The sequence below is a fragment of the Canis aureus genome, chromosome 3 (assembly GCF_053574225.1).
Source record: "Canis aureus isolate CA01 chromosome 3, VMU_Caureus_v.1.0, whole genome shotgun sequence".
Lineage (NCBI taxonomy): Eukaryota > Metazoa > Chordata > Mammalia > Carnivora > Canidae > Canis > Canis aureus.
In genome coordinates this window covers 26,899,541-26,925,086 of record NC_135613.1, presented here as the reverse complement: position 1 = coordinate 26,925,086, position 25,546 = coordinate 26,899,541, and the positions used below count along the sequence as shown (strand labels likewise).

Below are 25,546 nucleotides of genomic sequence, written 5' to 3'. Positions count from 1 at the left end.
ACTCAGAGAAGATTCATTATCTTACTACAAATCTTCACAAACCTATATATGATGGTATCTGAGTATGCCACCAATCATGAACTTACTTAAATGCCCAGTGAATGCAATACTTTTACTGCTAAAATAAATAAATACTGGTCATCACTAATGCTAACACAAAAAGTTTACTAAAGGCAATGTTATTATAGGCAAAATTTTAAACCCATTCAACAATCCTAATTAGTGAATATTGTGGTAAATGAAATAGTCTAACAATGACATTCACACTAAAAGGAGAATAAAATGAGAAAATACCAGCCTAAAAGATAAAATCATTTCTCAGAGACATACAGAAATAAGATGGCACTAGTAAAGGCTGAAGTTTTCGAAGGAGGTAGTAAAGGTGGGACTTTGCTAATCTGTCCCTTAATGAGGTCAGTATATCTCTTAGGGATTAAAATTAGACTTTTATCTACCACATTGGGTTTTATCTTCCATTGTGAACAGTTATTATATCAAGAATTCTAAGGATTTCACAATGTGAACCTTTTTTCTGGTCTAATTCTTGATAAATCACACCAGCAACTATTTTAACATTAAAGTGTTATGACGATTATTCCTAGTTTTGTTATGATTATTAATATCCTATATCTCCATTGTCCTGGCCCTCCTCACTTTATGCATGGGTGACAGCCACCTAACTGCAGCTTCCGCAGTCAGCCCTGACTCCACACTGCTACCCAATCAATCTTCTTAATAAGCAGGCATTTGCAAATCAGCTTGCCTGGAATAAAAAAGCCTATGAAGGATTCTCTCTTCCGCCATCACATAAAATCTTCCCTCATCTCACCTTTACAACACTGCTCCCATGACCCACTAACCTGTGCTCTCCGTTGATGTCCTGCGGTCTTCTCTCAACTCCCAGCTTCACCAGGCTCACTGCCTACGTGGCTTACAGGGACAGGCAGACATGTACACCTGGAAGGCTCATCCAGCCTGCCTGTCCACATGTCATTGACGTACCAAAACCAAATCCACCTCCTCAAAATCTGCCTACCTTCACAAAACTTTCCCAAGTGATAGAGCCGATTTGCAGCACTCTCTTTTTCTATTTTCAAGATACTGTTTTTCTACACTGCAAATGAACAATTCATTATATATTGCCAGTATCTTGTAATATGCACATGCATACATGATGGCTATTCTCTGGTGTTATTTTCTAATTGAGTATACATTTGAACCCCACGGTCAGATGAAAGGTCTTCAACTTCTTTAGTGATTAACAGCAGTCAATCAGAACAAGAAACACCTGTCTTTCTGAAAATGTTATCATTAAATCCTTATGAAGGGGGAAAAAAGAAAGGTATATATACAACTTTCATAAAAGGTGAGATACATGACACAAATAACCCACACGGATCACTAACACCAGGCCCTGTGTTTAGGGGTAAAACACCACAGACACTTCATCTTGCTTCACCTCACACACATCATTACCACCAGGTAACAGAGACATTACCAGGGCACAGCTGAGAGCACTAGATCTACATCCTTACTCAACCCTTTAGAAGGGTTTAATTCTACATCTGGCATGGCAGAAAAGCCTAGCTACTCCTGAGCAATACTCTACACAAAACGTCACCTGAAAGGACAGCATCCAAAATGTTTAGATTCATGGGCCATGAGTCCCAATGATGCTGGGGAGGTGCACATTCCACACTTGGACTCAAACTTACCCCCTTTTTTCCCCATTTCAGTTGCCAACATCCATACTCGCTGCTGATTGCCAGCTCCTGCTCCTTGCAGCGGCCCAGCATGCTCTCTGCTGGCACCCAAATACCCTATACCACCAAACCCCACTGACTTCTGGAACTGTCCTAGAGGGGTAAGGTAAGTCCCGTATTTTGCTTCCTCTGTGCATGTACTTGTTACTCCTTTAAAAACACATACAATACAGCACATTTTTAAAGGGGCTCTGGGGAGGGAGGTAATATTCCTATTTTATACCCTATGGGATATAAAATATTGATAGCTTTTAAAAACGGGATTCTCCTTACCCCTACAGGCCCTCTCCCGGCTTCAGAAAGATGTTGTGGTGGCTGTGATGCCACCGGCAGAGAGCATGCTGGGGGGTCACACAAAGCAGGAGTTGGAGATCTGCAGCAGGCCTGGGAGTTGTGGACCTAAAAAAGAAAAGAGCTTTCAGTTAGCATGCCCAACGTCCCCTCCGGCCCTGGTTACTAGGGGCACGCAGCACACAAGCAGGTATGTGCACCATCCTTTAGCAGATGGCCTCTCAGATAATTTGTTCTACTGCTGAAGTTAGCCTCTCTGTTTCAATCAGAGCTGATTCTTTATTTCAGCAGGAACAAACTTACAACCCTTCTGGCTCCACACTATAAACTGGGTCCTGTTGTAAAGCAGTATGGTGTGTGCCCCCAAAATAACCAAGTTAAGATGCGACACAGTGCCAAAGCACAGTGACAGTGGCATGCTTTGCTTAGAATAAAAACAAAAAAGCAATGGTATCAGATAAACACAACTGTAAAATGAACCACAAGTGGACAAGCTGAACTTTCAGAACAGTTTCCAATGTGAGATGCTAGAGGCATAAGACAGATACTTTAATAAGAAAATATTCAAGGCATTGGGGGGGTCAAAGAAAGACCCTATCAATTTCTCAAAGTCCCAGTTTAATTTTGTAAAGCTAAAGGCAAGGTAAAAGACAAAGGCTTAATACCAGAGGGAAAGAAAGACACCATTCAAATTAGCATTTTCTCATAATGCCCACCTGAACAGGTACAAAACATAAAGCTTAAAAGAGAAAGTATTTCTTTTAGAGGCAAAACCAGTTCTCTGGTATGTATCACATGTCTGTATTACTTTTCTTTTGAACTTTGAAAACATTTAAAAGCAGCAGCAGATCAGAGAGCAACTTTTGAAGGCCAGTACCATCCCTTGTAAGCATTAAAAAAAAAAAAAACTCAACAGTTTGTGTTCCCTTTCAAATATTCTAGAGTACATAACACTTCCAAAAAACTAACCAATCCAATTTCACGTGGTTTTAAATGAACTAATAAAAACTCCATAAAATCCAGATACTTATTTAAGAATCTCCATTCATAAAGTTCTTTAAAAATGACAGATAAGCAAACTTTTTAATATTAAACCATTTTTAGGGAGCCTTGTTACATTTAGTTCCTTTTGAATCACTACCAACTTCCTGTGATCCAAGATTTTAATATCCTCCATTAACTACTTATTTTTCTATGTCTCTTTTAAAATAAACAAAAACATGAATCACAAGAAAGTAAGAGGATACTCTGTACAGATCACCCTCTAGAGTATACACTTGGTACTACACAGGACACTTCCTGTGTGGCCAGGTCTCTGACTCCCACTGCCTCGGGGACAACACACAATGACACTAAGTGTTGTCAGCAGCATAACCTTCACCACCACACACCCCACCTTCCCGTACCAGCACTGCAGATTCCAAATCAAAGAGTCAATTGTGCACTAGAATGTACAAGATACTTGATATTTTTTTTTACCATAATCACCCAATAAAAAGGAATTGCTGGTTAATATTTTGCACTAAGAATTCATCAAACAGATCACTCAAATCCTTATTCATTCAAATCAAGAGTCTTAAATGAAGAAGACATCAAATAAAGCATTTCAAAGCATGTTGGCATTATTTTAAATATGCAGTTCAAGTAATTTTTAAGGTATTTTAAATATTAAAAAATTCATTTCAAAGCATATCACTGTTCTTATTTATGAATCAGAAAACATGGACAGTATCTGTTTCTGATTTTCTTTCAATTCTTCTAATGAGTTTTACTTGGACTATTCTGAGTCAGTTCTTAAACACAAACATCCACATATACATACAAATTACAAATGCCCGTTCTAGGGAATCAAGTTTGAATAGTAAGATTTTACCAATATTCTTGCATAGCAGCTCTCTGCAAATACTAAATTGTCTCAAACTTTCTTAGGCTTCTTTTTTAGAAAGATGAGAATGCCTAGTTTTCCACACTGAAAACATTTCTCATAGAATAGGCTTGATAAATAACATTTTTGACACGTATTTCATACAACAGTATAATTAAGCAAAACTCTTTCAGTGCTTTCTTAGTTCTAAAATCCAAATAAACCAGGAGGAAATGAATTACCCAACTTCACAGTAATTGTGAACCATTAAAACTTTAAATCCCACGTGGCCTATAATGACTGTCAGTCATGAGTGAAAACAGCCTGCTGAGAAGCTGAGTAAATGGGGCCAATAAGATGCTCTTAGATTATTTATTCCCAAAGCCTCACTGTGATTTTTCACTTACATGAATACCATCCCCTCCATTTATAAGTTGACATTCGTATCATGCAAAAAGGCAATGGTGATTCACAATAACTTTCAACATGATTGCCCCATAACTGGCAGGAGGAGTATCTAAACACCACCTTGTCCATTAAACTTGGGGCTAAGGATTTCACCCCCTCTTGCTTTGTAAAGGATTAAATAAAATTATAAACTTCAAATTTACATGTGAAAAGGACATTTAGTTTCTGTACATACATTTATTATTGATGGCTTACTCCAAACAAATAGCATGGAGTAAGTCCAGTACCCCATTATAGTTTATTATCATGCTTATAGATAGCAACTAAGCAACCATGGCCTTTACTTAAAATGAAGGGAGAAAAAAAGATGTGGCTGCCAAAAGAATACTCTAGCACCAAATCAAGAATGTGCACCTTTTCTTGACTTAGAAATCAGAAGAGTGGTATAACAGTGACACACTGTTAGCAGGTGAGAACAACTAAACTAGCAGAAAGGAACAATTCTGTTGGAAGAATGATTTCAGCTGTACATTCCAGCATGTCTCTAAGTAACACCTGATTACAGACTACAAAGAGTTGATAATAAACTTCATGGGCTTCACTTCAGTATCCAACACTCCAAGTCACAAGGCTGTAAAAGCATGGTACTGACCTTTTCGTAGGGAATGAATTATGAGAAAAAGGAAGTATGGAAGGTAATGCTCACTTCGGCAGGCCTAACTTGAGGAACTCTAAGAAGATGAGAAAAAAGCCACTTTTCACACAAAAATGAACCATCACATCATAAGGCATTCTTCCTAGCAGCGTGGCCTTCTCAGGAATGTTTACCTGTAGACCAAGCCCTCATTTATCTTTGCTAAAAGTCAGTACTATTGAAAATTCAAAATAGGTTTTAATGCCTTAAAATTAAATGTTATGACTTTGGGACTTTGGCTACACTCATGTAAATTTCCTGAAGGAAATAAGAAATGAAGTTTTAATGTATTTAAAGAATAATTATTTAAATATAAAATACTACACACTGCAAGCTAACCAAAATACTACACATTGTAAACTAAAGGTAAAGAAACAAGTCCTTTTGGTTTGTTTAATAAACAGGTTAATTTGTAGTTAATGCACCATATCAAATTACTACTAAAGTTTTTTTTTAAACCTTATGCAATGAATTTTTCCACTAAAATATTGTTTTATTCAATATTCAATAAACATTTATTGTGGATCTTATATGGGCCAGGCAATGAGCTAAGCACACAGTATACATCAATGAATAACACAGGCATGGTGTCTACCAGAACACCAATGAAACATCAATATCACAACCATGTCATTCCATGGCCCAAGCACTATATACCCACTCTGTAGGCTTGATCTTTTCATCTAAAAACCACCTACCTACAAGGAGGTGCTTTATTTATACCCCAGCCTCATAGGTATAAAACAAGGTTAAGAGGGTTAAGTGTCTTGCCCAAGGTCATAAAAGCAATTGAAGAACAGACCAGCTGATGTCAAAGTCAAACTCCCAACATATGCACTCTACCATCCCTCCTCTCAGTCCCCAAGTTAACACCTCAAATTCTGAATTAGCCACACTCACACTAATGTAGACCTCCCGTCCTACCCCCGGAAAAGTTTTTTAATACAAGATTTACCTAACATTAAAATGAATGCCCACTTCTTGATTATCTATACACCATACATTCTGTGCTAAGTGGTCATAGCAGCTAAGGTGGAATTAAGTAATTGTGGCATATGATGCATAAATGACAAACTCACTGTGTGTATACATAGATATGTGCACAGAGTGCATGTTAAATAAGTATCCTGTATCCTCCATCAGTATCTAGGTTTAGGTCTCTAACAAAAATGAAAAGATAAAATTACTTATCCTCAGTAAGTTTTCATTTTAAAGACAGAAAAGCAGCTTCTTGCTTTTAATCTACTTCTAAGAAACTTGATGTGGTGTAGAGAGGGCAACATCAATGATGCGTGGAAGCTGTGCTGAAGCTAATTTCTCTGCAGCCCCTCTATTGTACTGTGGCAATCAAGTTTTAGTGAAGGATTATAGATACAGACCAGAAATCAGAAATTCCAAATGTTCCTCCCCCGACTGCTCACATATGGCAACAAAACAAAGATGGTGTTAAAGCTTGAATGACATGGCCCCCACATTCATAGCAGTTTTGGAGATGAGCCTTCTCCAAGGTAACTAGTGCTATGTAGCCTCAGCTACCCCACATTCACAATGGACACTTAGAATGGATGCCGTCAGGGACATAAATGATACAAAAGCACACTCATCATGCAGAGTCATAACAACTCAATGAGCCCTAAACAGTAGATTAAAAATACCACAATATCCCTAATGACATATCCCCAACTTCAGGGAATCTCTAAACCAGGTTTAATGTCAAGGACAATTTTTCCACTTGCAATAAACCAAACAGGAGTCAAGGTGAATCAATGGTATTTGCTCAAAATAATATTTGTAATAATTGCATATGCTACCTGGAAATTCATTTCATACAACAGTTAAAGAATCGATAAGTATATAACTCTAGGAAACCAAAACTCTACTTTTTTTCTATTGTATGAATGATAGGAACTCATTAGGAATCCACACAGAATGCCTACGTAGAATATTAAAAGGAATGGCTTCAATTACTTATCTGTGAGTGAAGAATTAAATATGGTCTATCGGAGCCAGACCAGGTACTCCTCGGTGTTCTATTGCAAGAAAATTACTAAACAATCTTGTGAAGCATTTTCAGAACTTACAATTATTTCTAGATAGCAAGTTAACTCTATTATGCTAAAGACCTGGATTTCTATAAAAATGGAATTTTATTGTTTTTTAGTAAAAGCAAGAAGGAAATCTTTCTTTGGGGACCAAAGGCAAACAGATTCCTTCACATTAATCCTACTCACAGTGCTCTCCAGAGAGGACTGGCATCCAGGGCTGCCACAGCTGCCTGTCCAATTCTAAGGTCACTGAGGGAAGAACTTTCTCTCAAAGACTACAGTCTCCTTCAAGGCACTGCACCCACCGAAGCACACAGAGTAGGCTTCTGCTAAATGCCCATCAAAGGCACCAATCACAACTAAAAAAACATTCCTCACTGCACTCAGTATTATCATGCTCCTTGGTGCTACCGACTCACTCAGGAACAAACTCTGAAAGCAAACTAGGTCACACATGACCTAGGAAAGCTAAGGGAGTGCAGTCAAAGGAAGAGTTGAAGATGTTATCCCAGGCTCTTTCAGTTAATTAATGGAGACCCACTCAAGCTGGCCTAAGACAAGAAGCCTTTACTAGCTAAGGCCTCCCAAGAGCTCAGGGGGAAGGCACGCTCGTTCCCATTGGCCTTCTATTGCTCTCTGCACAGTTGCTTGGATCCTCTGTTCTCCCTGCCTTCCTGTCCTATCATGTCAGCTTGCTTGTGACCTGTTTACACCTGCCAACCCTCACTGCATTGAGGCGACTCTTGATTCATCCTTCTGGCTTTGCCCCTCAGCTAACTGCTTCAGTCTCTCAATCTTTTCAAGCAAGGCCACAAAGATCATAGATTGCCATTCCATATTACTATTCTTTCAAAGAACTAAAGATTTTGCCAGCTGCCTTATTATATATATTAGTTCAAGAAGCCTAAAGTGCAAAGCTGCCTTATTTGATCCCAGCCTATTCCCACTTCTAAGCATACACTAACCATAATTCCACCTTACCTCTACTGTCTCAAGCTGCTGCTTTGACTACTTGTTTCATAGAAATTTCTGTCATTATAGTCAAACAAATCCAGTTTGGTCTCCTAGTCTATAAATAAGCCCAACCAAATTAACACTCCCCAAGAGGATGAAAGCTTCCTAACAGAACACATAATTTGCTTCCCTTGAAAATGCTACTTTCAAAAGTAGCCTCAGTTCTGCTAAGAACTCAATTACTTTGCACTGTCAATAGCTTCCACCTATCCCTGTGAAAGTGGGGGCTCTAAATAGATCTACCAATATAGGGTGGTAGTAGCCTTATGCATTTTGATGGTTAAATGTTAACAAAGCAGAAACCATGGATACCATCCCCATAGGCAAGATGACCATAGAACACATTTGAGACTGAAAGGGGACACTGTTTAACAGTTTGCCAGGTTTAATGTAATCCTGCACATAGAGACAACTATGTTCCATATCACAGACTCCCGGCTCTATGGGATATAGTAACAGAGCCTAGAAGACAACCCAGGTCCCCACATACAATCCTAAGACCTTGCTTATCTCTCACAGAACTAGTCCCTGAAATGTTACCCAGAGTCCTCACTTCAACAAATTGGCATTATGCTAGTTTTGGTTACTGGTCATAGATATTTCCTTATGACCACTTCTTAGTTCCTTAACTTCCATTGTGTCTAACACTGTAATCTTACCTAATATGTACCATAAGGGCATTTCCCAGTTCTTTTAACAGTCCCAAATATAACATATGTTCAAAAAGTCATCATGGTAAAAGAGTTCATTCTAATTCATGGTATAAACAAAAGAACACATCCTTTAGTTACAACCCCAAACAAAAAAAGCTTAAAAAGATAAAATACATAATTAATCAACATTTCAAAGCTATTAGGTTTTTGTTTTCCAGTGCTCCACTTGCCATGCATGGTATTTTCTGTGGGCAAAACCAACTCCAATTTCTTCTTTTTAAAATCTTGCAGAGAAACAAAGCATATTTCCTTCTTTTCATCTTTTCCCCTTATAGCCTGGATAAGCTGAAGGAAAAAAGAGCTATGATTATTCTCATCTATTACATTATCTTTTCATAATAGAATTGCAAACCAAGGGAAGAAGAAAGTGGATATCCACACAATAACGACGTTCCTTCTAGGAATAAGTATTTTATCATCTCAGTTATTCTTGCACAACTATGAGTATGTGCTGAACACAGAACTCAAAGAAAAACATGAGGCACAGCAGTGTGCAACTTACATACTGTGCCCATTTCCCATACTGTTTTTGCAGACAGCTTTAATGTGTTGTACCAGACCCATACTAACAACAGAAGCTTCAGCTTTTATTGCTGTTAATACTCTGAGCAATTACTGTAACTCAGCAGGAACCTCTGCCCCAAACAGCAACTATCAGATTGTAATCAGCATTTCATAAGAGACTCTGTTCAAACATGAAGGCACCTGCTAATGTGCTAAAATTGTAAAAAAAAAAAAAAAAAAAAAAAATGGGGTCTGAATCTAATAAGTTAAAAAAAAACTTTGTAATTTTATTTCACAACTATATCTTTCCCATGGTGTACTGGTATTACATTTGGTTTAAAAAAAATCACACACAAAGAGGATGAGCAGGGACAGAGCAGCAGCAATGGCCACAAGCAAAAGAAAAATCATCAGGAAATGAGACCACTGCCCAGATTTTCAGATGTCAATACAGCATCTGCACAAAAAAAAATCTTTGGAAGGAAATAATAGAATAAATAGCAAAGACCTCGAAAAATGGTAAAACTTGATATTGACATAAAATCTGAATAGAAAGCATTTGATTTACAAAATTGAACTGCAAGGCCTCCTTATAAAACAAGCAGGGAAGTTAAAAGAAGCCTACCAAGAAGAAATAAATCTTAGAAGTAAAGGGCATATTTGACTTTTTTTTTTTTTTAAACAGTAAGCATGTGTTACTTATGCAACAAAACTTTAATAAAAAATAAATGACATGCAATTTTTTACCAGCTAAGTTGGAATTTACTAATTGGGTATTTGGGGTCATCAAAAATATTAAGAAACAAAGGAGACACAGTGTTAAATATCTCTCCACACTACATTACCTTTCTTTAGACTGAAGTATCACATACAAAGTGTGAGAATATAAATACTGTCAAGTTACAAAAAGTTTTGGAAATAACAGCATTCACAGATACTGAAACATACCTCTACAGAGCTACAGAATTAGGATTTCTCTATACCTAAGAAGGTAGATAGTGAGTGGTTCACAACCTTCAAGTACAAGGATCCCTTTTTAATGTTTCAAAAAATCCCCCAATGATAATACTCTGCTAGTATTTCATGTATCAGTTGTTTGAGGAAAATACATAATACACTGATTCTTATCTCTGTATTGTTATTAAAAAAAGTGATTTTTAAAAATCACACCAGCATATTAATATATTTGAAAAGTAGTTGTACAAACACATGTGAGGCATATTTTCAACTGAGAATGTTTATTTTCAGTCCTTTGTAAAATCTCTATAGATATCCAGGGATCCAAAGCCCCAAGTATGGGAACCATTAGTCTAAAACCTAGAGACTGGCTAATGGGTCATATCAGCACCTCTAAACTTGGGGAAGGTTTGTAATGAGAAAGTACTATAGACATGCCATCCCCATGCCAGAGTCCTTCCCCAACCTCCACCACCAGATGACCCCCAGATACACTCCATACTCACTAAAACCTCTAAAGAAATGAATAGCTGCCACCAAAAACTAGTCTCTGCTGCATTTATATTCTTTTTTCCCAACTCACCACCAATTCCCAAATTTACTTCAGGGTCTTCAAAATGGCTGAGAAGAAACAAACTACTTCAGAAACTCAAGAAAATCTCTAAAATTATTGTCAAAACAGCTACTCAAGAAATGAAAACTTTGGGAACACTGTTCACAGTACAAGCTTTAAAACTGCAAGTGTTACAAAACCAAAAAGATAGAACTGGTAACTGCCTTACACATGCTATGGCTGCCAGGCAGTCAGTATTCAGAGATGACCTGGTTATCAAGTCCAGAATCACGAAGAAACAATCAAGAGAGACAGCCAATGGAACTGGAAAGAGAGAAGGCACAGAGGAAAATCAAAAGCACATTAAAAAATGCTTACCAGTTTGAAGTCTTGAATGCTACAGATGAAATACGGCGTGTTTGGCCTCCGACTCTCGATATACACACAGTCTTTAAAAGAAAAAGAAATTTTAAAACAATGGTATTTACCATTAAGGGAACAAAGACAGGGCCTATAAAGCCATTGCATAAATAAACAAATGACAAAACACATATCTTTAATAGAAAAAAATTTTCAAAGATGTATTATAAAAGTACAATTAATTTTAAGCTAGAGAGACAGCCCTTGGGTTCTTACTGACCACTTTTCTGATAATTTAAAGAACCTGATAAAGCCTCAATTATTGCTTCCAGGGTGCCTGAAGACGAGAGAGAAATCCCATGGGATTAACCATATGTTGATGAGGAAATTTCAATTAAGGGAATTATTTGATTGCAGCTACACAAGACAAAATCTTGAATGTCTTATTCAGAGAGATGGTCCCATGTCTTCACAAAGAGAAATGACTTTGCCAAGTGCTTCTTTATTTTCAGTAAATAATTTGTGAGGAAATAAATGAAAGATGTAAAAGAAGACTAGCTTGAACATGCTATTATAATCACCTTTCCACCTAAGCCAAGAAACAGAAAGAAATCTAATCTGTTGTGGATAACTTACTATTAAACTTCAACCTAAACATGCTTTATTTTCTAATTATAAATAAAAACCAAGGCATCCAATCAGAGGTGGGATGCAATAAACCAAACTACACTTTCCTCAAGGGAATAAGAGCACTTTCTTAAATTATATTTGACATGGCAATGGTTGGATAATTATTTCTGATGCTCTCAACAACTGTAGTCTAAAGGGCTGCTCTTTAAAATGGCAGGTTAAGATACCTTTTTTTTTTTTTAAAGAAGCAATGATTTTAAGGGAAGCAGTGGCTGGCTATAAATGGACTTTAACACACCCCACAGGGCAACCCAAGATGATTATAAAGCTTAGGATAAGATCCTCTATGTATTATTTACTGAGAACTAAAGGCATCTGCAGTCAATCAAATTTTCAAGGGATAATGAACATAATACCCACATTCAAAATGCCATTTGTTTTATCCCTCCTCATGACCCTTCATAATGAGTGTATCTCAGGATAACTCAAATGCTTAAAAATACAAGCAGATTCCTCTACTGCCTTATGTAACATATGCAGAGCCAAGAAAAAGAAAAGGACAGAAATCTGGAGCCATCCATCCAGTGGACACTCCAGTACCACCATAGGCACTAGCTGACGCACTAAGAGATAGATCATAAAGAAAGCCCTCACCAAGAACACCTCTTTCCAAGAAACTTTCTGGAAAAACGTCGGGATTTCTGTAGCCCAAAATCATTCCAGAAAAAGAAGAAATATGAATGCCAATTATCTAGGCATCCAGAATGTCCCAACTGAATTCTCTACTCAGATATAGACTCAACAACAAAGATTCAATCTCTGAATCCATGTACAAAAGCAGCTCAAGAATAAACTGCTGACTGGACTTTCTACTTTATTCCGGGGTCCAGGATGCTATATAACTCTACTTAACATTCAGACAACGTCCATTAACATGCCAATCATCTTAAGGAACAAGAGAACTCTCCTAGTTTGGTAGATATTTGTCTTTATATCCCTAATTTGGTATTCAAGTAAAAATATTCCCAAGATAAAAAAACTCCAGTTCCAACTTGCACAATTTTGGAACAACACAAATTTGCAAATTAAACAAACTTAATTTCTGTGTCCCAATCCCTAATGTACCCAGTACAAGTATCTCAAATCTCTAGGTATCAATTATTCACCTGTCTCACTCAACCTGCATACAAATCACAGTGGATAGGCCCTCTTCTTCCCTATCACCTCCTATAGAAAGCCTTATCTTCTAAATCTCATAACACTGTCATACCGAGCTATACTGACTTCAACACGAATGAGTCACTTCCTAACTTAGGACTTTCACTTCCTTAGAGTTCATGGGACTAAAATGTGGTGCATACGATGGTCTGGTCCTGCATACATCTCAATCTCCACTGGGCTGCAGTATCCAAAATTGTCCATGCCAAGCCCTCTTTACTCCTTCATTCCACTGGCACCTACTTTATAATAAGTTAGCTTCAAGGGCAGTAAATTCTCATGGCTCCTCTGTAAAGAAATGGCAACATCTCCTTTCTTAAAAAAGCTTTACGTGGGACACCTGGCTGGCTCAGCAATTGAGCATCTGCCTTTGGCTCAGGGCATGATCCCGGAATACCAGGATAAAGTCCCACATCGGGCTCCCTGCATGGAGCCTGCTTCTCCCTCTGCCTGTGTCTCTGTCTCTGTGTGTGTCTCTCATGAACAAATAAAATCTTTTTTTTAAAAAAAAGCTTTAAAGGCACCCCCGGTGGCGCAGCGGTTTAGCGCCGCCTGCAGCCCGGGGTCTGATCCTGGAGACCTAGGATCGAGTCCCGCGTCAGGCTCCCTGCATGGAGCCCGCTTCTCTCTCTGCCTGTGTCTCTGCCTCTCAGTCTCTCTCTCTCTCTGAATAAATAATTTTTTTTAAAAATGCTTATTTAAAAATAAATAAATAAACAAACAAACAAATAAAGCTTTACACATACTTTCATAATCCACAAAATCATAACTATGAACCTTCTAACTCAGAGACTTAAAGTAGCTATTAACTTGTATACAAAAAAGCTTTCCAGAAAAGGAAAATCTATCCTCTTTCATTTCTCACTACAAAGTTACATTCAGGAAAAGAATCATCTGCAAATATACAATGGATGTAACTCTCTTAGACAAGGGAAGAAAGGACTATACTGGGATGTGGAGAACAACTTCTGGTATCTCTGGGCCTAAACGCTTCCTGGCAGTCTTGAAGGCAGACTCAAATCTGTTGGCCTGAGGAAAGTTGCAACGCGGAATAAGGTAGTGTGAAAAAGATCCTTAAACCTAATAGGTGGCATTAGCACATTTACTTATTAATGCCTTGTTAAGAAATAAAAAGTCAGGGGATCCCTGGGTGGCTCAGGGTTTAGTGCCTGCCTTTGGCTCAGGGCGCAATCCTGGAGTCCCAGGATGGAGTCCCATGTTGGGCTCCCGGCATGGAGCCTGCTTCTCCCTCCTCCTGTGTCTCTGCCTCTCTCTCTCTCTCTCACTCGCTCGCTCTATCATAAATAAATAAATAAATCTTTAAAAAAAGAAAGAAAGAAAAAGTCAGGGGCACCTGGGTGGTTCAGTCAATTAAGCATCTGCCTTCAGCTCAGGTCATGATCTCAGGGTCCTGGGATTGAGTCCCACATGGGGTTCCCTACTCAGCAGGGAGTCTGCTTCTACCTCTCCCTCTGCCGCTCCCCACTGTTTATGTGTGCATGCTCTCTCTCATTCAAATAAATAAAATCAATTTAAAAAATAGATTAAAAAGTCACCTCTTTTTGTTTAAAAAGCTACAATGCCAAACCAAATTGATCCAAATTGATATGAGACTGATTACATGACTAATTGATATGTGAGACTATTACATAACTAATAATCTGTAAAACAGGTCACTGTATCAAGTAATCTCTATCAGTATCTGGAAACTTATACATGAAAAAGATAAGCTCATTTCATAATTAAATGACAAAATTTTTAATTTTTTTTTTTAAGTATTTTATTTGGGATGCGTGGGTAGCTCAGCGGTTGAGAGCATGGGCCTTCGGCTCAGGACATGATCCCAGAGTCCAAGGATGGAATCTCACATTGGACTCCCTGCATGGAGCCTGTTTCTCCTTCTGCCTATGCCTCTGCCTTTCTCTGTGTGTCTCTCATGAATAAATAAATAAAAATAAAATCTTTAAAATAACATCTTTTCTAAAAAAATTAGGGTGATCCAACTGAAAGAGACTACATCCTAAGGAACAATTTGCAGTTCAAGTCTCACAGGAAAAAAATCTACTTATCATTATTCTTAATGATTTTCAAAACAAGGTTAAATAAGGCCAAAAACTCATAGAAAATATTTCCCTCTTGTCTCATTAATTAAGCAGCTATTTAAGAAAATAACTTCATATAGATGTTTAAGTGAGCACAAAAATAAAGTGGTTTAATTTGGCAATGGAAAGATGAACACACATAAGTAAAGACCAATGTTAAAATCTCAGTTGGAATATATGCCCAGTAATCTTTTAAAACCAAAATGATTTGCCAAGAATTTTCATGCAATTTACAAGTGCATAGATTGTCTGAAGCCTGTTATAAAATTGGTTTCAGTCAGTTGGATCAATGATCCTCAACCTGAAAATCTCCCATAGCCAACATAAATAATAAAGATACCTTTTTTCTAAGAAAGAAATGAAAAGAAAGCCAGCCTTTTTATTACACTGCTACCAGTTCTGAAAAAAAAAAAAAAAAAAAAAAAAAAACTGAGCAAAACTGATGCAATCCATTAAGTGCATAATGCACATTTTCAAAATTACCCATATGAAAATGCCTATTTACCAGATTGAGCAAATGGCTGCTGCAGGGCAAATATATATATTTTTTAATCTTAAAATCAGCAAGCCTGAAATATGCCAGAGAAATGAGTGAGGCTATTACTATAGATATCAATTATTCCAAACAATACATGGTAATTTATTTTTTTCTTTACTAGGGATGTCTGGAAATAAAACCATGGGTGTAGATTGAGACTTGCTCTCTAACACCAAGCCTCTGCCAGGGAATGATCACACGATTAAGTGACCTCAAATACTATATCCGTGATCCGTGCAATGATACTAAACAGGGGCGTTTCTGGCTGTTTCTCACAACCTAAACATAGCTTTGTGTCCAAGAATCTATTGTGCCATCTGCAAACAACAGAGCATTTGCTAAGCTAGGGAAAGAAGTCAGCCAAAACATGAAGGCCGATTCTCAAGGCAAAGAAAGCCCTTCTCTGCTTTTCAATCCTCAGCAAATCAGCAGGTTTATGTAAACAGAGCAAGAGCACAGTCCTCTCAAGGGTAAAAACCCCAGCCTCAAGCATCAGGCAGTTTGTCATCCTGAAACACAAAGAACCTGTCAGCATCCTTCCTGACAGCCTCCGCCCAGAGCACAGTGGACACTTACTTCACCAACCAATTGAGCAAGTAGTGCGGTGAGCCCAGCATTATAGCCATGGTCACAATGTGCAGGCAATGCTCAGTCTGTGCTGAGCTCTGTAATTTAAAGAATTTCCCTCCTGTTAGTGCATTTCTGCCCCTTAATCTTTGAAATATCTTCTCATCCCTTTGCAAGGCATGGCGGTGCCACGCTAACATAATTTCCAATGGAAAACCTTCTACTTGAACGCCTGGGTGGCTCAGTGGTTGAACATCTGCTTTGGCTCAGGTCACCATCCCAGAGTCCCAGGATCAAGTCCCCCAGCAGGCTCCCTATGGAGCTCATGTCTCCCTCTGCCTATGTCTCTGCTTCTCTCTGTGTCTCTCTCATGAATAAATAAATAAAACCTTTTAAGAAAAAAAATAAAACCTTCTACTTGTTTAAAAAAAGAAAAAAGAAAAAGCATGCATGAACAGACTTTCTCACAAATGCATTTCCCAGAAACACAGCGTGCCACAGTGGTGGACAAGAAGATTAACTCTCAGAACTGCTCTGTCCTTCGTGTTCCATTTCTCTTACACAGGATTCCTCCACCCTGGACATGGAACCATTCAGTGAGTTAACAGCCAACTGGTCTAATGTTACAGAATCAAAAGTCCACAAGTATCTCACCAGTTAATATGGGTATTTCTAAATGTCCAACATGCAAAAAGGTATGTAGCCACATGAGGCATGTGAGAAACAACACTGAAATCCCAATCCACAGTGCATGGCTTAACAATGGGGGAGCCTCTCCCTGTACAACAGTTTCCCCATCTGTACAACAGTCAAATTTATCACAGTTCCTCACCTCTATCACAATACACTACATTCCAGAGTAAACATTCAAAAAGTATACAAGGAGCAACTGACCTGAACAAAAATGTAAAAACAGAAAAGCAGTTATATGAGATCCTATTGAGAACGCTGTTGTGTACTATCAATGTGAACATAAAGAAAGTTGTTTGCTAATAAATACTTCTTTAATAACTCAATTGCAGGACGATCTACTTTTAGTTTTCTACCAGATTCTTTTGTGGGGAAGGGATACCCACATCAGCTAGGAACTTTGGAGAACTAAAAAGGGAAAAAGAAATAAAAATCAGGAAAACAGCACCTCGTTAAGTGAATCCTCTAGTGCTTACTTTTATCCTGTATTCTGAGCCTGAAAACTGTCACCAAAACTGACCTGGAACATCTTAAAGATTCTAAAGTCCGTGGGAAAAAAAAAAATCTCAGGTAACGGACGCTTAGTCCCTTCCTTTTTAAACTTCATAAAAATTAAATCCCATATATTCCAATGTCTACAGATTTCCAACTACCAAGCTAGCATAGGTTTTTATCTAAAGACAGAACACTTTATATTTCCAGCAAATACTCATCTATCTTTATCCTCACTGCTAACAGGAAATTAAATGATGAGAAAAACCAGCTGGGAGTCTGGGGGGAACAGATCATAACAAACTGAAAGAGACTGTTTCAATTTCCCACCTTTTCCTTTTAGTCCTCTAGAAGTTAGAAAAATCTTCTAGGATATCAAAAGCTTAAAGACTGATCCAAAACAGTCTTCTTTCGAACCTAGAAAAAGTGATGCTAGTGTTTTAGAATAACTGCTGCAGTCAGACCCCACCCCCTTCTAAATCAATCATATGCTACATAGATTTGAAAATTCTAGACTGCCAGCAGCAGAATTTTAGCAGTTACATGAATACGCTAAGGTACTGGCCCTGGGTTGGCACTCTTACTCAAGTAGCGTGTCTAAAGCACTCTCAACACCATTTCCTTCTGCAAATGTTCCTTAAAAAGCCCTCCTTGTTGGGTACCTGGGTGGCTCAGTAGTTGAGCAGAACCTGCCTTCAGCTCAGGTTGTGATCCCGGGGTCCTGGGATCTAGTCCCACACCAGGCTCTGCGCAGGGAGCCTGCTTCTCTCTCTGCCTATATCTGTGCCTCTCTCTCTCTCAATCCGTATCTCTCATGAATAAATAAATAAAATCTTTAAAAGAGAGAGAAAGAGAACACACAGAATCTAGCGTGCAGGGGAAGATTTTTTAAAAATCATTGGTGGCCATCTGCCCTATGGAAGCAAAACATGTTAGGGTATTAGAGACATGGGGGAGGGGAATTTCCAGCCCACTCTCACTCTTGCTACCCCACTGTACCTACCTTTCTAGTGCTTGAGAAGGTGGGTAACAACCCAATTCCCAAACCAGTGGGAAAACTGTTTGAAAAACTAAATTCTGCTATAAAATCCCTATTAAATAGAGAATGACTGAATGCTTATGAAAACAGTAGGTCCTCACGCAATCATTACAACTGAACATGGCTAAATATGTATACTTAGGACATCAACATTGACAAAGTTCAAACACTTCTAGGAACACTCTGTCCAGTAACCATAAGAAAAAATAACCAGCGACAGGCTGCAGTGAAGATTCCGTTCTCTGCATATGACTGACAACAAACAAATCACTAGGTCTGATCTTCTGGTGTCACACCCTGCAGAGCAGATTTCAAGCAACACTACTGGCTCCTACTCAGAAAACAATGCACTGGGAACTTGGGCTTTACAATAAATGGTTCAACCAATTTGCAGTGCTCACTGGAAATACACAAGATAATTCACAATGCCTGAGCTATAATTCTTATTTGGCAAATGATTTTATTATAAACTGGTATCATAGTGAATCCATTTTCTTTACAGGTTTTCAGCTAGTGTTTAATGGACTGTCAGGATAATTTAGATTTCATCTATTTAAACTCATTCAAGCCTGGCTCCTGATTGTACAGTAAATGGAACATATTTCTATTCACAGAAATTAATGACAGTTAATTGTAGTCTGCAGTTCTCAATTTTGTAAAAACAACCGTTCCACAGTTCAAGCACCAAGCTACAGAATTTCCCACACCAATTATTTTTTTGTACTTTATAGGCATCTATATCTTGTAAGCCTTTCTTGTAAGACTAATGTATATACTCATAGAATAGTTCTACCCATTCAAATATTTATTATGAACTTTTCGGAAAGAATTAGGACTTAAGCATAACTGAAGGCTGGGAAAATGAAAGCTTAGTTGTCAGTCTGAACAGATAGATGTTCAATTAATATGGATTTTTTTTTTTTAGCTAGCAAAACTGAAGATTAAAATTTCCTCTTTTACATATTTTTTACTATTAGACAATGTTCTTATGTATTTCAAATAAATCACAATGTCAACATTGAGATTTATTAAAAGTAGGTTAAACTTACCATATGGATTTAGATATACAAACAAGATACATGATACATATTATTAAATACTGTACTAAATTGCTTCTGAGACTGATATTCTGTTTAACAGAAATTTACCTCTGAGTTTTATTTACCAGACAACACAACAATCCCATGAGTGATTTCTCTTCTTGAGTGATTAGTCTTTCACCTAAGCATCCACACAGCTGTGTGAAAGATGCTTCCAGGAGAAACAGGCATGCAAAAAGGCACCTTAAAAGAAACTTATCAAATCAAGACCCAAGTAAGAATAAGGCAAGCATCCAGAATTTGCTGCCCCAAAACTATAACCAAGAGTTATAGGCTGATATATTGCAATTAACACAAAAGTAAGAGAAGTTTTCCATTACTTTTTTGCAAGCTACCCTTTTTGTTCCCTTTTTCAGCGTGCTATTTACATCTACTCAACTGGGCCCTGAATCTTCTATACCCATATCATGCCCCTTTCCATGAAATTCCTCATGCTATTGCCCCTAACAGAGATGCTCTGCCTCTACCTGGTCCTACTGCAATTTTGCCCAAACTCCAGGACCCAAATCAAGGTCTTCATGGTCCTTCAAGTCTTCCCCAGTATCACCAACTTAGTCCGTCCTCTTCAGTTAGCACTGGCCCACTCACTTCCTATTACTAACAGATGACATTGCTCAAATAAGTATAATTTCTCCCTATAAAATGAAGGATCAAGGACTAGAATCCTGTCTACTTTTGTATCTTGCCCTAACCTCACCTCCACAAAATGCCTTGCACAAAGTTATAGATACAGAGGATTGTGTTATGTTACCAGCTCATCAATGTGCCATTAATACTATTGCTGACTATCTAATATACCCCATTAAATTCTACTAGCTTATTCAAAGACTGTTCCAGGCCTTAAACTTAATTATCTGCTTTATACAATTTGTATAGTTTACATGATTTATATAAACTTCTAAGGGCAAATAAAACCTATTTCCTGACTCTCTTATTGTATCCGTACCTCTTCCCTCTCACCCTAAATCATTACTGTTTTAATTTGGGTTTTTGTTGTTGTTGTTACTATTGTTTGGTCAGGTGCTTATTTTAAAATCAAAGTCAAAGACTAAAGATATTTTAAGAATAATTTAAAACTTCTAGTCAATTTCACGTGACTGAATAAATATTAAGATCTCAAATTTTCATTACAGATCTTCAGCCCACTGTGAATTATAAAATGTCATTTGGGGGACAAAATTCCACCTATCTAATGATTTCCAATGATCTATCTCCTTAGGATTCTACATGTGCTGATTTTGCTATAGAACATCTACATCATTCTCAGGCTAAAAAGTATTCTATTGGGGGGGTAGGGGGGTGTAGGTGAGATCTTGTCTGGTAATCTGCCATCCACCACCTGTCACTTTTATTATCAAAATTAGCAAAGATCTACGCAAGGGAAGCAGTATTTAAAATATCTAAATGCCTCTTGATTCCCAAAATGAGATGAGAGATTTAGTTTATTGTTTGAGCCATAAGATGCTCTGGATGCTTTCTACCCGAAACTATACACAACACACTTCAAAAAATGAGTGCAGCTGCTCTGGGCCAATATAACACTTAATGAGACTTTTGCTTTTTGTAATTTGTACCTTGTAAAAATCATGTTTTGAACATCTGCTGAGATGAAATGAATCAGAACTTAGAGGAAAAAATTAGACTTCTCCATTTTAACTGAAGTAGTAACAGGCAAATCCTGTCAAGATAACATTAAAGCTAAATAAAAATGAAGATAAATATATTCTACAAGAAACAGAATCATAAAGTCCTAAAACATTCACACACAGACTTACTGGGCACCAGCTACATACCAGCTAGTGTCAGAGACACTCAGATGAATAAAAATATTGTCCTTCCCTTGACAAGTTCACCATTCTAATATCAGAGCCAGATATGGAAACAAATAACAAATGTCTGCAATAATTTTAGTTGTACTTGTGTTTTAGTCTCTGTGCAGAGACTGCCAGCTGAGCATAACATTCATTCTCCCCTTCTTCCTTAATAACTGAACATCGTATGTCTAGCAGGGCCTATGGCCCCTTAGAATAAAGACCCCATTTCTCAACTTCCCTCATAGTTGGTTTTATATATGACTAAACTCTGGTCAGGGGATATAAACAGAACTACAGTATTTCAACTTCTGAAAACTGATTTCTGAACAGAGGAGGCCCTATTCTCTTTATCCTTCCAGTAAAGTCTAACAGCAAATGTACTGGCTGGAGGTGGAGCATGAAATAGATAAAAAATAACAATGGGAATGGAAGCCACACATGCCAGAGTAACAAAACCTGTGACTATAGCTAAAGAACCAGACCAAGAATTTACTACTCACAATTTAGGATTTCTGGCCATTATACACAAACATCTTTAAATTATTTTTAAAAAGGGGCAACTGGATGGCTCAGTGGTTGAGCGTCTGCCTTTCGCTCAGGTCGTGATCCTGGACTCCTGGGATGGAGTCCCACATCAGGTTCCCCGCAGGGAGCCTGCTTTTCCCTCTGCCTATGTCTCTGCCTCTCTTGGTCTCTCATGAATAACTAAATAAAGTCTTTTAAAATAAACAATTTTTTAAATTGGGCAAAATCTTTAAACTACATTCATGAACAAAGCGACATTCCAGAACAATGAGGTGGGGAAAACATTCGTTTTTGTTTTTAATAGGAAAAGCTAGAAAGGAACAAATAACCCCTAACAAGCCTATGAAAGCATACAACACAGTGCTCTTGATTCAGAATGACTAAAACAGCTTGAAAAAAAAAATTAAAAAAAAATAAAACAGCTTGAATAGAGAGCATACACTACCCTCCAGTAGGATTAAGAATCAATTCCTAGAGGCAGATAAAATAAGGCAGAACAAATCCACAGCTGCCTCCCTAAAGAGACTTCACAGCTAAGTCAAGTTTCTACCGTGACTCCATCCCAAGGCTGCACAAGTAAGAATAAGGGACAGCAACTTCTCCTGCAAATTATCTGGCACATTGTGTAGAGGGCAGTTTGATGGTGTCCACTGGCACCAGAGGCTCTCCCTTTCTTCTCCACTTCCATGTGTGTTTGATTTGAGGACTTGAGAGACAATATATGGCTGTTCCTCTAACAAAAATACAGGGACCATTGATAACCAAATTTTCTGGAATGTTTTATCATTTATGAAGTGATAAAAAAAAGTGAAAGCTGACCAGAATTCATACTGCACTAAACTCTCAGAATATAATCCATATTTTACTTCATACTAGAAAGAAGACATTCTCTCTAATGTCACAACTTTATATCCTCCTTTCCACGTCATTAACAGTGGATAAAAAACAGAGCACACAAATGTGTCTGATCCATTCTCTGAAGTGAAGATTTACTATCCAAAGGTGACACAGAGTCTCCTGCTCTACCTAGCAAACACTTCTCCAGTTTCAAAACCACAAATTCAGTCACTTGTAGATGCCAAAATCCCATGGTACATCAGGGGTAATTGGAAAGAATTACAATGGCAGTACACAAAAAATCTTTGGATGTCCGGACATACCCTAAAAGGTAAAACTCAGTTAATTCTAGTCCTAAGGAGAGTCAGCAGAAATGAATAAATCAATGTTCACCATTGTTGTTCTTTCCAAATAAAGAACCTAAAACTCAACAATATACAACTAGTCACACGATGGTATCTATCCATTAACACAGGTATACCTGATGTTTTTCAGGCCACAGACACCTTTAGTAACCTATACATTAACTTTTCAAAAGCATTTTTTTTTTTGTAAATTCACACACACACACACACAAAAAACATGTACTATAATACTTATCACAGTATGAGAAAAAAACATTTGTAATATATGTACTTCTTTAGTGACTTATTAAATAATAAAATTTACTAAAGGTTATTCCCTTAATAACCTCCATAATTTCAAAGTAGTGATGAACATAAACATTATTTTCAGATGTTTTTCTCTGTTTTATGTGATATGGGAATATCTGTGGGTTCATACTGGTGTCACAGGTACTATCAATATCACTACAATTTATTGCCTATCTTCATAACTAAAGCATGACTGAATGCTAAATGTCATTTGAAATGTAATGAAGTAGTGAAAATAACAATACAATTTTTACCCATTCAAGTTCACAGTCTCCTGAATTATATTCATAGTCCCCTGGGTTGACCATGAACACTTCTAGGTTTATAATGCCAGTATTAATGGTACAGTAAGCAACAATAATGACTCAGATTTGTAATTACTGGCATGGCAATAAACTCAGGACATGTTAACCTCAAAAGTATCTATCATAACCCCACATGTGTTTACTAAGGAAAGTGATCATACAACAAAATATTAACATTAGACTCATGGTTTTGAGATTTTTAATTGTGGCTTATCTGAACATTTCAATTATCTTCCCTGAAAATGTATTATTTGCTCATCAAAAAAGAGTAAGTGCAGGAGGAGAAATAGAGGGGGAAGATAAGAATAAGATAAGAATTTTATAAATGCATTCACAGAGCAAAGGCAAAAGGTAACAGGTGAATTCAGAGGAGAGAAGACAGAACGGGACCACCTCTTGTGTACAGAAACAACACTGAAAAGGGAGTTTGAGATCCACTTGTAGCTCTACCAGATGCCACAGCAGTGAGCATCCTAGCAGCTGGGGAGGTAACAGAAGTAAAACAGATGACAAAACTGCTGCTTTCTACAAACTAGTAGCCTCCACCAATCAAGACGGGAATGCCAAAAGCACTGCAACTCCATGATGCCAAATATCTATCTACTTTTTGGATAGTTGCAAACTTCAAAAGCATTCTAGTTCATGAGCCTTAAAGACAGCCCAGGATTTTTCTCCCTCAAAATGCCTTCTAGCCAGTAGAAAGAGCACAAACTGGAAATCAGGTGTCCATTGTCTAACCTGAAATGTGAAGCATAAAATCCCCTGTAAATAAGAAGCACAATCTCGCCCCCAGTCTGAGTGCTGCTACAGTTAATTCTCAAATATAACCTGAAAATTTAGGTGTATTTTTGCACTATGGAATTGTAATTAAAACACTACTTTTTAGGTTTTTATTGTTCCCAACAATATAAAAACACAGCATAACAGGTGAGGTGTGTTTTTGACATTTCTCTTCAGTCTTCTGAAGAAGACTTCAGTCTTCTTTTCACTAAAGAAAAAAAAAAGGTCTAATAACACAAAGTATTGTTAACATTTCCTCAATCTGGTAATTGTATGCAAGGTACCTATGTTTTACAATACCACCATAAGAGAATGACAGGACAAGCATGAAAACCAAATGCCACCTAAAAATAATAACAGCCTGCCTTAGAGCCTACAGTTACGTACAGCTTTACTAATGGAGCACAAATTAAAATGTTAATGTAAAAGCTGAGAATAATGAAAAGTAAAATACTGAAATAATATTAAAAATCTATATTATAAACTCACTCTATTTCCCTTTTTAAAAGAACTAAAAACTATAATCAACCACCCCAACATTTCTTTTTACTATATCTCTATTGATCAGTTTAAAGTGAGCCACTAACACGCCATCTCTCAAGCATCAATATCTGCCCCGCAAACAAAGAAAGCCAGAACAATGCCTACAGCCTTCAGAAGGAATATATAACAACTCTATCTTTGCCTTTTATATTTCAGTTTACACATTTACTAATTATCACAGTGGACATCACTGAAGAGGCGTTCCTTATAAAGGCAACCAAATAAGAAAATTTAGGAATATAAGTGAGAAAATAAATTCAGGGGTCAAATGAGTGAACAAATGCAGAATTTCTTTCATATGTAACACACAGTATGCTGCCTAATTCGTTTAAACACATATTTAATCATGAAATAATGAAAAATATTTAAAGTAATGGATATATTTAATGCATACATGATGATAAAGGGTCATCATGTATGAAAAGTAATACACTTGGTAAAGTGACTTTTAGAAGTCTATCCATTCCCAGGCATTTTAAGCATTAACTTAAAAGGACCAAGTAACTTACTTAACCGCTCCCATCTATCTCATGGTACTTAAAAATCT

At 37.4% G+C, this 25,546-nt stretch overlaps 1 protein-coding gene across 8 annotated transcripts in view; it reads right to left on the bottom strand.

The window, feature by feature from the left end:
• Positions 1-25,546, bottom strand: part of RERE (arginine-glutamic acid dipeptide repeats) — a 407,880-nt gene that overhangs the window by 215,463 nt on the left and 166,871 nt on the right. For 7 of the 8 annotated variants that reach the window (XM_077891331.1, XM_077891333.1, XM_077891338.1 and 4 more), the window contains 2 exons: positions 11,185-11,255; positions 2,037-2,162 (listed from right to left, as the gene is read on the bottom strand). In XM_077891331.1, coding sequence (XP_077747457.1) covers positions 2,037-2,162; positions 11,185-11,255 — 197 coding nt within the window. The remainder of the gene's footprint in view (positions 1-2,036; positions 2,163-11,184; positions 11,256-25,546) is intronic. The other variant, XM_077891339.1, reaches the window with a different exon arrangement.